Source organism: Aulonocara sp. 'chitande type north' Nkhata Bay, linkage group LG7, assembly GCF_057382095.1.
Source record: "Aulonocara sp. 'chitande type north' Nkhata Bay isolate Kocher_YH1m ecotype deep benthic linkage group LG7, A_spYH_male_GT1.1, whole genome shotgun sequence".
In the NCBI taxonomy this organism is placed as follows: domain Eukaryota; kingdom Metazoa; phylum Chordata; class Actinopteri; order Cichliformes; family Cichlidae; genus Aulonocara; species Aulonocara sp. 'chitande type north' Nkhata Bay.
Genome location: NC_141350.1, coordinates 32744091 through 32757107, shown reverse-complemented (window position 1 = coordinate 32757107; position 13017 = coordinate 32744091). Strand labels below are relative to the sequence as shown.

At 40.7% G+C, this 13017-nt stretch overlaps 1 protein-coding gene across 1 annotated transcript; it reads left to right on the top strand.

Moving 5' to 3' along the window:
- The first annotated feature begins 200 nt into the window (after positions 1-200).
- Positions 201-11195, top strand: LOC147325536 (uncharacterized). Its single transcript, XM_086300085.1, has 7 exons — positions 201-412; positions 2343-2487; positions 2563-2658; positions 8697-8841; positions 9061-9206; positions 9554-9693; positions 10039-11195. Exons 1-7 carry the CDS (start codon positions 313-315, stop codon positions 10185-10187), a joined length of 921 nt encoding a protein of 306 aa, XP_086156211.1. The 5' UTR covers positions 201-312; the 3' UTR covers positions 10188-11195.
- The last annotated feature ends 1822 nt before the right edge of the window (positions 11196-13017 follow it).

Below are 13017 nucleotides of genomic sequence, written 5' to 3'. Positions count from 1 at the left end.
TATTATGTTCACGGTCTGCCTGAAGAGGACGCCATTACACTGCAAGTTCTTATATATGTAATTATATATTATACTACGATGCAGTTACTTTAGTTTAACTTATCGATAACATTTACATGAATATATAACTCAAGGTTTACCTGTGTTGAAACGTGAGCACAACACATTTGCATTTCTTCTTCTCCTTTTCCCCTCTGTGGGCGTTTACGTGGAGCACGTGAAGGCGTCACGTTCGGGTCCGTTTAGCTCCGTCCGCTGCTCCCTGACAGTTGAAGAGGACACACCGAGGCACGAAGCAGCGAGAAAGACAAAATGAAGGACGTCAATATTCTGCGGATTCTCGTCATAATCCTGTGTGCGGTGGTTTTTGTTGCCGTTTTAGTCTTTAACGCTTTGGCCGGAGCGGGCAAAGGTAGGTGAAATATCGCTGTTCAAGAAGTGAGTTTCACAGAGCTCGAAAAAGATTAAAAACATAACTGCAAGACTGTTAAAACTGCACACGGTGGTACATTCTCGGTGTTTTATTTCTGGTTTTAGTTTTCTTCCTTCACAAAAGCTGTATTTTCAGAAGTTTTGTTAACTGTTTACTGCAGCTGTTATGTCACCAAAGCATGTTACACCAACCAGTGAGCCGTCATTTCCAGGACTGCGTATTTACATAGCTGGTACTGCTAACTGGCAGGAGTAACAATAACAGCTCACAAACTTCCCAGAGTTTGTTATAGTTATGAGAGGGGGCTCAAATTAACCAGTTATTAGTACGAAGTTTATATTATTTTTATCCTAATAAATAGTCTAAGTGAAGTGTAGGAATAGTGACTGTGGTATCCCTCCGCCCACTGGTTCTGCTGGACGGGAAAGATCCAACAGTGATTTATTTATTTTTATATATATATTCAGGGTGTGGCCGAGAAAATGCTCCGCTCCCACATGGATAAGACTCATTTCCTTCCTCAGTGAGCTGGCAAATAGTAACAGTGTATCCACTTTTTTTCTATTTTAATCACAGTTTTTACTGTGATCAATTTGTTTTATGTAATGATAGATATTAAGTCATTATTTTAGAGATCTTTTAGGAGCAGCAGGCACTGTGATTCATGTAAAAAGTGTAAGAGCTACTCTGCAGCAGAGAAACTGTGAGCTTGAGACAAAGAGGTAGTCTAAAACGCACACGTTAAATTTAAGCCTGCCTTCTAAAATAGAAGTGCATTACATTAATGGAAACGAAAAGAAGTCCTTATAATTAGGACACATTGATGTTTATACCTACGAGAGGTGATCCTGCATAGGTCACCAGTCCGTCACAGAGAAACGATCGTCCACATTCATGTTGACACCCACAGCCTTGCCTCTTACAGTCACGTCTTTGGACCGTGGGAGGAAAGTGGAGCACCCAGAAGTCACAGTGTTTAGGATAGATTTAGATTTTTTTATGGCAGGAGGTTGTTATGTGTGCACGCATCAAAAGGAGGAACACACACTTTGTTATATGAATTGAATGACTATTGTGTTTGCCAAGCCTTTTTGTGACTGACGCATAACTGAACATAATAATCAGCTGCTCCTGAAGTGAATCTCCTCCATCTTGGACTGCAGCAGGCCTCTACTCCTTGTTCTGCTCTCGAGCCTCACTGTGGCAGCAGCTCTGCATCTGCTTTAAGTTAAGACTAAGACTTAGGAAGTTGTATAAACCTGAACATTGTCTCCCTGTTAACCTAAGATCTTTTCCTGTGAGGTACTTTTTAAAGAGTAGGAGAGCCGTTCTCAGAATTCTGTAATGCTTTCAAAATGACAAAGTAAGGGTCAGTTTTTTTCTGTTGTAGCTTATTGTTTATCAGTGATTTTACTACTTAATAAAGGTCTTTATGTTTGAGTAGTTATAAAGGCTCAAAGGGAACATCTACAAACAAAATGAGGACTTTCTTTAGTTTACTTCGCATTTAAGATGTTGCTAATTTAACAAACAGTCCCAAAAAGTTGGAACAGGTAAATAAAAGTTTGGAAAAGTAAGTGGTACCAAAAAATACTGGAGGAACATTTTGCAACTAAGCATTTGATTGGAAACAAGTCTGTAACATGACTGGGTTTCTCAGATGTAAAGATGGGTAGAAGACGTTCATCAGTCAGTAAGCAGTAACCCTGCTGATCTGAGACATTTCTCTTTAATCCAGCTGAAGTAGTTCTGTTTTTCTGCATTTCCCCCTGTAACATCTAGTCACATCACATCCGTTTTCTTCCATCTTTGTGTTTGCTGCTTTGTTGCCCCTGTAAACAAACCAGCTGGAACTGGAATGCAAACTCCACCAGTGCACATTTGTTTATTCTCTCTGTCTGTTTTCCAGGTCCCTTTCATACTTCTACAGGAAATGTATCAGCCCGCTATGAGACAGGCATCACTCCAGCTGGCTGGACCTTCTCCATCTGGGGTGTTATCTATACCTGGCTCACCCTGATGGTGATTTATATCACTTCATACACATGCAGAGGGTAAGCTAGCATCAAAACACCTGGACTAAATCTAAACACACAGGATGAAACTGATATTTCTCTCTCTGTTAATAGATCCTGGGCTCAGTGTCTGCTGCCCTACGGCTTCCATATTTGCTGGCTCTCCAACATGGTGCTGAACATTATATGGCTCCTGCTGTGGGACGCAGAGTATGTCTTCATTTTATTTACTACTACCTGTTCTTATGCTTCTTTTGGCTGCTCCCTTTACGGGTCACCACATCGACCTCTTATCTCACCCTGTCGCCAGAGTCCCTAGATCCATATTCAATATCCTTTATCCAACATATCTATAATCCTTCTTCTATAAATGTCCTTGTCTCTCTATATTTGTCTCCAAAGTGCCTGACTGCCTATTCACTCTTCACCCTCTACATAGCTGCCTTCACTTCCTCCCTACTAAATATGCATTCATGAATCACTAACTTTCCATCTGTTCTCTTCTCTCTCTCTTATTTTCTTCATTTATGCACTCCTCAGAGTACTTTTCCATCTTCTCACAACATTCACTTCACTCATTAGTACATTTCCATCTCTATTCTTAATCACCCTAGTCAGAGATTGAGCTGGAAAGGATGTGCAGCAGGTTACCGCTCAGAGTCTCCTGTGCTCTTGTCTTTGCTTCTCTTTCAATTTGTCTCTTGCACACACCGTATATCTGCTATAACCAGATTGATCTAGGATTTTTTTGTTAGGCAAATATCAATATTTTGTGATTTTTAAAAACCCAATGAGTCCTTACCTTAATATGATGACAATACAGGTGTGATCTTGTGTTGTCGCTGCACTCATAGATTACTCATTTCCACACTGCCTGAGTCTGCTTGGAGCAGCTAGCTGTTGTGTTTGTGGCATTCCTAACAGGGAAGTTGCAGAGTGTGGTGAACAAACTCATAACACTCATAATGTAGTTGAACTTTTGTGTCTCTTGTCTCGCCTTTACTTTTAAGATGCTCATATATGCCATTACTGATTTATTGTTGGATGGCTAATATCAGCTGATACATTATCTGCTGTTTACAAGAGCTCCAGCCCATCCAGTATGAATATCTTATTCTACATATTTGATTTAGCACTGCATGTCTTTCCTAATGTACCTCAGCAGTTATCCATTTGTGGCTTTTGGCTCCACCCTGGCTGGGTTCTGCTTACTAGGAGTTTAATTTGTTTTTACTATTTTTCTGCAGCACAGTACAAAATTGAAAACTTCAAGACTGTTAAATTATACATGTGGTCGTATCAGAGACATAATAAGAAGGAATGGACCCTGGAGTTAAAGTTTAGTTAAAGAGAAAAAGGTTTAGCAAGAGCAGCACATGGTTTAAATTGTTCCACGAGCTTCATGAGGTCGTAAACTGGAGCTTTTTCAACATTCCTGAAGTAGTTCTCACATATGCTGAACACTTGTTTTTTCTCACTTGTGCGTCTCTCTGCACTCAAGTTCATCTGATACACTCTCATCACCCTGCTGGTGGGTTAGACCTCGCAGGTGTGTTTTGGCTCGTTGTGCTCTTGGAAAAACAAATGATGGTTCCAGACCAGGTGTGTCTGTGAAGACTGGAATAAATTCCACATGTGTTACTAGCAGAGCACGAGCACTTGTAGGACGAGCTGTTCATCCAGACTGAGTCATGCAAATAACTGGAACTCGTTTGAGCCAGAACTGAAGTTATATCTTTGATGATGGCTCCAAAACAGTGGTTCCTCTGTATCGGACTTTGTAACACTTGGCGACCAAACAAAAATTCAGACAGGACAATTTAGGATGATCATCCTATACTGTGAATACTAAAAAAACAATAGTCAGTGCAGTGCAGCATGAAATGATGTGCCGTTCCAGCCACCATGGAGAAGAAAACATAATAAATAGTTCTCACGTTTCTTAGTTCTCATGTGGCACAGCGGTACTTGCAGTAAACATACAGTACTGACAAAAGCCTTTTGCACAGTACACATGCATCTACCCCTTCAGTTGACTCATCCACTGTTTGCTGAAGCCTCATCAGAAATGGTCTCAGTGGAAAAGTGGCTGCCAAGAAGCCATTCTTATGAAAGGAAGAGAGATTTCACAAGAACTAAACTGAACTGGTCTGATGGAGTGGTGAATCCAAATCCAAACTTGTATCCAAGTTTTTGGTTCAGCTCATTATCAATATGTATGGAGGAGGACAGGAGAGAGGTATAACAATGAGTGTGTACAGCCACCTGTAATCTCTATTATGGTTTGGGGCTCCATTTAAGCCGGTGTTGCTGGGAATCTTTTCCAAATTGATGGAATTGTGAACGTAGAAATGTGTTCACAATGTGCAGATTTTGATCCATCAAGTAATACCATCCAAAAAAATCATGTCATTGGCAACGACTTGATTTTTCATCATGGAAAGAATCTGAAACACACTCCCAGTAGATTAAAAACATACCTGAACAGGAAAAACACACAGATTGGCCTGCCTAGAGCCTGGATGTCAACATTACTGAAGCAGTGTGGAATCATTTGGACAGAGAACAGAACAAAAGGCAGAAACATCCAAAAAGATTTAAGTGTCCTTAAACATGAAGATTAAAGATGGCCAATGGCCATAACAGGCATTGCCTTTAAGGCTCATTAGAAATGTACAGACTGTATGCATGCACGTTTCAATAAATCACCATACTTAGTGATAAAGATTTATTATGGATGTGCAAAGAATCATACTGATAGCTGTGCCAAAGTATGCTACAGTGGGGCAAAAAAGTATTTAGTCGGCCACCGATTGTGCAAGTTCCCCCACCTAAAATGATGACAGAGGTCAGTAATTTGCACCAGAGGTACACTTCAACTGTGAGAGACAGAATGTGAAAAAAAATCCATGAATCCACATGGTAGGATTTGTAAAGAATTTATTCGTAAATCAGGGTGGAAAATAAGTATTTGGTCAATAACAAAAATACAACTCAATACTTTGTAACATAACCTTTGTTGGCAATAACAGAGGTCAAACGTTTACTATAGGTCTTTACCAGGTTTGCACACACAGTAGCTGCTATTTTGGCCCATTCCTCCATGCAGATCTTCTCGAGAGCAGTGATGTTTTGGGGCTGTCGCCGAGCAACACGGACTTTCAACTCCCGCCACAGATTTTCTATGGGGTTGAGGTCTGGAGACTGGCTAGGCCACTCCAGGACTTTCAAATGCTTCTTACGGAGCCACTCCTTTGTTGCCCGGGCGGTGTGTTTTGGATCATTGTCATGTTGGAAGACCCAGCCTCGTTTCATCTTCAAAGTTCTCACTGATGGAAGGAGGTTTTGGCTCACAATCTCACGATACATGGCCCCATTCATTCTGTCCTTAACACGGATCAGTCGTCCTGTCCCCTTGGCAGAAAAACAGCCCCATAGCATGATGTTTCCACCCCCATGCTTCACAGTAGGTATGGTGTTCTTGGGATGCAACTCAGTATTCTTCTTCCTCCAAACACGACGAGTTGAGTTTATACCAAAAAGTTCTACTTTGGTTTCATCTGACCACATGACATTCTCCCAATCCTCTGCTGTATCATCCATGTGCTCTCTGGCAAACTTCAGACGGGCCTGGACATGCACTGGCTTCAGCAGCGGAACACGTCTGGCACTGCGGGATTTGATTCCCTGCCGTTGTAGTGTGTTACTGATGGTGACCTTTGTTACTTTGGTCCCAGCTCTCTGCAGGTCATTCACCAGGTCCCCCCGTGTGGTTCTGGGATCTTTGCTCACCGTTCTCATGATCATTTTGACCCCACGGGATGAGATCTTGCGTGGAGCCCCAGATCGAGGGAGATTATCAGTGGTCTTGTATGTCTTCCATTTTCTGATGATTGCTCCCACAGTTGATTTTTTCACACCAAGCTGCTTGCCTATTGTAGATTCACTCTTCCCAGTCTGGTGCAGGTCTACAATACTTTTCCTGGTGTCCTTCAAAAGCTCTTTGGTCTTGGCCATGGCGGAGTTTGGAGTCTGACTGTTTGAGGCTGTGGACAGGTGTCTTTTATACAGATGATGAGTTCAAACAGGTGCCATTCATACAGGTAACGAGTGGGGGACAGAAAAGCTTCTTACAGAAGACGTTACAGGTCTGTGAGAGCCAGAGATTTTCCTTGTTTGAGGTGACCAAATACTTATTTTCCACCCTAATTTACGAATAAATTCTTTACAAATCCCACCATGTGAATTCATGGATTTTTTTTTCACATTCTGTCTCTCACAGTTGAAGTGTACCTCTGGTGCAAATTACTGACCTCTGTCATCATTTTAAGTGGGGGAACTTGCACAATCGGTGGCTGACTAAATACTTTTTTGCCCCACTGTAAATATCAAGGTGACTATGTAGGGCTGCTCAATTAATCGAATTTTAATCACGATTACGATCTGGGCTTTCAACGATCATTAAAAATGACGGAGCCGATTATTAGCCCCTCCCTCATTTATCCGCGACACCTTAAAGGCCGGTCCGTGAAAATATTGTCGGGCATAAACCGGTCCGTGGCGCAAAAAAGGTTGGAGACCGCTGATTAAGAGGACCCGAGGGAAGCTCGGAAAGCTAAGCAGAAGTTATTTGGAGAGGAGAGTGACTGCCGTTGGTTGAAAAGAGAGGTAAAAAACAACTTCAGTGGTGTTGCACACTATTTTATATTATTTTTTTAAAGTCATTGTTAACCCTTTAAAGCCGGTCAGAGCAGCACGCTCCGTTTTGTGCAACTATTTTTAAATCCCTGTAGAACCGGAACCGTGTAAGCTAGCGCAATAATTTGTTTTGCATATGAAACCGGAGGAGTTGTACTTACATCTGATGCCATCAGCTTGTCCTCGGTCACGGTTTCCTTCCACATAAAGCTTTGCAAAAATTGCATAAAAAGCTCTTGCAGCAACAAAAACATAATATTCCAGAAACACGCTTTGCCGATCCGATCAGCTGTTCGTAACACTTCCCACATTGAAACAGATGTCAGCGCGAACTGTCGCATGTCCGCCATTTCCTGCTCGAAACTGGAAGTGACGTCATTTTCGCGGAAATTGTAGTTTTTTACTCGTAGGCCTTAAAAACCTATACTGGTCATGTTTGACTTTTCTGAATAGTTTCTGGGATGCTTAGAACTCGAATTGCACTGCTGGAAATAGTTTATTTTGATGCACCTGCTGTTTTCTTTGCAAATTTGCATCATAGGATTGTTTTTTCGTTTTTCCTGCAGTATATAAAAACTGGTGTATCTCCAAAATAAAACTATGAAGACACTCAAAATAAATTTCCTGTTGTTGTAAACTATTTTTTGCAACTTTTTTGTATTTAAAGTTTGGAGGGATAAACCTCTTAAATTTCTCCAAGTAGATATTTTACAAATATGTAAAAAAAAAAAAAAAAAAACGATTTTCAATTTTTTTGTAGTTTATTGCACTTTTTTGCAATTAATGTATTTACTATGGACTTAATGCATACATATTATTAAAATATGGGCTATAACAGTTGCATAGCAAATTGAAATGCTCCCACAAATGGCACTACAACATGTAAAAAAATAATATGAGCTCTGGCGGATTTGGTTCTATAGTAGGTCTTAAAGGGTTAAATAAATATCGTCAAATAATCGAGATCTCAATTTCAGTGAAAATAATCGTGATTATCATTTTTGCCATAATCGAGCAGCCCTATGACTATGCATATCTGCAGAAAGGCAAATAAATATCCTTTGAGATCTTTGTGAATGGAAGCATTTATGTTAGTTTGTGAATAATGAGTAGTGCATGAAATAAGAATGACCAAAATGTAGTATAAATAATATGAATATGCAAATAATGAACATGCAATTATGTACTGAAAGCTCAGTTTGCCTGAAAGTCACTGTGGTAAATTATGTTCAGTTACTACAATGCGGACACACCATTCAGTTAATAACAAAAGGAATTGTTGCCCCTTTGTCAGCTCTGTCTCTCTGATGTCTGACCTTGTAACTTAATAATCTGTACTTTATTAATCACATTCACTCAGTTAAGCAGTGGGCAGCCACCAATCCAGTGCCTGGGGAGCAGTGTGTAGGGACAGCACCTTGCTCAGGGTAGCCGTTCAGTGGACTTGAACTCCCAACCTTCTGATCATGGGGTCACCGCTCTACCTACAGAGCTGTTTCTGCCCCCTATTTATTGCATTCATTGTTTCTTTCTGTTTCTCTGTCTTCCAGGATGATGCTGGCGTCTTTGGTCGTTTTAATCCTGATAGCGGTTTCCGGCTACAGCGCTCTGTTCTTCTGTTGCTTTGCCACAGATTACTATGGACTCTGGTTACAGACATACCATCGCAAAGACCTGACCTTTCTCAGAGTACTGGTAGGACACAGCCAGTGTGAAAATTTCTTTGATTTTTGCATATTCGTCACACTTTAGTGTTTCAGATCATCAGACAAATGTTTATATTAAAATACCCATGGCAAATATGTTTTTAAAAAAAAGAAATTAGGAAGGGGGCAAATACTTGTTAGATGAGTGTCAGCTCTGTCCCCAAAAGGCAATAGTAAGAAACTGTTTGTCTCATTTTCTTTTTTTCAGGTCCAAAATGGTTTGGCTGTCTATGCTACATGGACTTCTATCGCCTCTCTGATCAATTTCTCTGTAGTTCTCCACCTGTGGGGTGTGGATAAGAGCACGGCAGCAACTGCGTCACTGTGCATCCTGTTTGCAGAGGTGGTGGCATGGTAAGCTCTGATTGGATGAGGTTCAGGCACAGGGATGTGGGAGCTAACAAGAAATTACCTTGAAGATAATTTCTATGATCAGGGAGACAGAAGAAAGTCAAATATAGATTCACCAGTTAAATCTGATTTTTTTTTTTATATAAACGAAAGCAAAGGTTTGCTTTGCCCTAAAATTCACCCTTAAGAAGCCACTTAAATTATGTGATCTCCCTCCATCTTTTGTGACTCTAAAAACCCCAAAACACTGATGGTGTAAGAACGACACGCATAACTGAATAAAAGTCTGTGAGAGAATCTCCAAACAGTTTGTTTCAACAGTAAACAGAAACACTGTTTGATGATGGCAGGTTCATTCTGGAGAACTGGGTGCTGGACCGCTGGGTGCGCAACATCCTCACAATCTACCCGGTGGTGATCGTGGCTCTGGTCGGAAACGTCTACAAGCACTTCAACCCAGCTGATCCCACTCCAAACGCCATCTTTATGGGTGAGTTCAGCAATACTTATTTATCAATAATGATTATTAATGAGCTAGTATTTTTTTGTTTGGTTTGGTTTGGGGTTTCTGTTCTATTTGAATATTATACGGGTGTTTCATGCATGGAAAAGCTGCTTTCTCCACTGAAATGCTGCTTATGAACTACTAGAAATGTGTAAACTTTATAAAATAGTGAATCTGTTTTTGTCACCCCTGAAACACAAATATAATAAACTTGTGTCACAAGAATCATCAGTTTATTCAGTGAACAGAGGCAGAGAGGAGTTCAGTTAATTTAATGTCCAGCCTTGGCCGACCTAACCACTAGCTGCCCTGCTTGTTTTCTCTCTGCAGTTGTGCTGTTGGTCGTGGCGTGCATCCTTTTCGTGTCCAGATTCTTCACGGTGCTCTGGAGGAACAAGTGGCGCCCCCTCCACTCCCCGGGCTCAGCACGGCTAATGGTGTCACCCCTCGACGGCAGGACGTTCAGAGTCCTTTCTTAAACGAAACTCGTGCCTCCCCAGACCCACTGAGTTACATGTTCACACCACCTCCACAGTCATGTTTGAAGGTAGATCTAAATGTTAAACAGAGTTTATCTGTCAGCATGGGGAACAAATGTATTTCTTCAGTAGAAGAAAGAGTCTGCACGGGAAGGCAGGAAACCCACAAATCTTTTCTATCTGTTCTTCAGCTGTACTGAAGAAAATAGAAAATAGAAATACCGTCTTTAAAATACTTTAAATTCTTTTAAAAACTACTACAACTATTTAATACACTGCTTAATTTTATCTTAATGTACTTTATTCATGTATTTCAGTGTTCCCCACTCACACACTTTAGTTTGCAGGTTTATTAGTGGTTCCCACAGTATATTTGGCAGCTCATTTTTGATTTCTCTTTTGTTTTAGTTTTTTATCCATCTGAGACAAGTTCACACTCCATGACTTCATGATCTCTGTGCTCTTATTTTGAAAGTTCGATCACTGCTAAATAGGGATGGGTATGGTATTGCACCGGTTCTGACATAAACGGTAGTAACCAGACCGAAAAGCAGCGCACATTTTGGTGCTTTTTTTTTTTTCCTGAAATGTCATACATCTGTTTGTCCTGACAGATTCTGGTCCTGAAATCAGGACGAGAAACTCCAACTCCAGCTTCTTGGACTGCAGATAGTTGATGTTAGCTGGGTATCATGAACCTTTTTTTTTTTTTTTTTTTTTTAATTTAAAATAAATAAATAAGATTGTAGTCATACCAGAATGCCAAAACACCCGGCCATACTAAATGTGTGTGGGGAAAAACTTCATTGCATTAGATTCATGTTTTATATTCTAAGACTGTTTGTTATTGCACTTGTATTTGCTTTTGTACATGTATATCAATGCTGTGGCACTAAACCTCACTGTACAGTATGATGACGTTTGACAGTGGAACTTGACTAACTCTTCCTGAAGCACTTACAGTTTTGTTGACCTTGAACGTTGAAATAAATAAATGAATGCAGCCTCTCTTGTCTCCTGACTCTTTCAGTGCATGTAGAATCAGGCTCAGCAGGGCTTTATGTTCTTTGTGTTCGGCTGCTCCTGTCTGATCCACTCAGCTTGATCCACATGCGTTTTCCTTGGTGCTTAGAATGTTTTTCACTATTAACACATCCACATTTGATTCATACACTCGGGTCTGTGAGTACAGTCTGTTTCTGATTGGCTGCGCTGTGATCCCAATGAGGCCCTGATTTAGTGGGCGGAGGTTAAGATTTAAGATACTAAGTGAATCTTTCCAACAACGCTCCGTCTCCTGGTAACTCCTGTGTTATTATGTTGTCTGGCTGATATTGTATGGTAAGACTTACCATACAATATCAGCCAGACAACACTTACCAGGTAAGTGTATTGCTGGTTTAGTTGGTGTAACCTTCTGTTTCTCATGAGGAAAGAAAACCATGTTGTTTTTAATTCCAGCGTAAAATTTTTACAAATACTTGAACCAGCTCGACTGACTCTGCATGTGTGCAACATGTCTGGTTCAGTCCCTGTGGGTGGCATCTCTGCCAATCTCTCATAAGGGATTTCCTGTGTTATGTACTTTGGCAGTAGCCACAGCCATTGTCACATCCTCCAATTATTAAAAAGGTTGGAGATAAAATGCCTCTCCACCAGCCTTTCCTGAAGTTGTCTTCCAAAACCTGATTTTGAAGTCCCCCCCTTCTTCAGAACAAAGCCACTTTCACAGCACACACTTCTGCCCCACACAGGCTGAGCAGCTGTGGAGTTCTTTGAATGCAGCTCCTATATTCGTTAGTCTGCGTTCAAATATCAAGCAGAATATTGTGATTGCCTCAACCTAAACCCATGTGTATAAAGGGAATACAGAGCTGAGGAATAATTCATTCAAACCAGTTAACAACAACTGCCATCTCAATGGCAAAGACCCCAAAACTATTAGAGAGAGACCTCCAATGCTCAGACTATAATGTTAACAGGAAAAGGAAGAATTCCTTTTTAACAGGAAGAGGCCTCCTTGGCATCAGGATCAGGGAGGTGCTGCCACCTGCTGGAAGTGGTTCAGGTTTGAAGGGAAAAGAAAAGAGAAAAAAGGAGCCTTAACCACACCAACCCTGACTGTAAGCTTTCACACACATGAAAAAACAAAACATTGATGTTGACATTATACATTTAAATGTTGATCGTGTAAACTCAGTTTTTAAACTGTGTCACCTCTCTGTGGTATGTTCGATGCTCACCTCTTCTTCAGCTTTCCTGCTCTTTTGGTATCTCGTCAATCTGCTGCAGTCTGGAGATGTGAACCCAGTGTGGGAACTAAAACTGTCACCATTATACAACATACCAGCTTGCATATGACTGCTTCATTGACATCATGGCTTTATACAGCTGCTTCAAATAAAGACAAAATAAGAGGTTTGACAAAGTTGAAGAAGTCAAACTTCACTGATTGCTTATTTTACATCATTCTGTGAAATACAGACTAACACACCTGACTTCAACCTTTAGGTCGTGGACAGTGTCTGACATTTATATTATTTTACTATAAATTATTGTAAATAATTTTAAAAAGGTCTGTTTATCGAGTGACAGGAGCAGGGCACGAAAAGTGGGTTCACTGTGAGACAAGGAGTTGTAGGACATGAGTGTGCTTGTTTGATACAGTGACTCATCAGTCTGTGAGGACCTGTGATTCATGCTTGCAGACAATACAGTTGTTTCGTCGTTACTTTAATGAGGCTAAATCTGTTTGGGCTTGTGGCAGCCAAGCTGAAGAAGATGAGAGTTTATAGCATGAAGTTACATAAATGTGTTCGTCCCACGACCT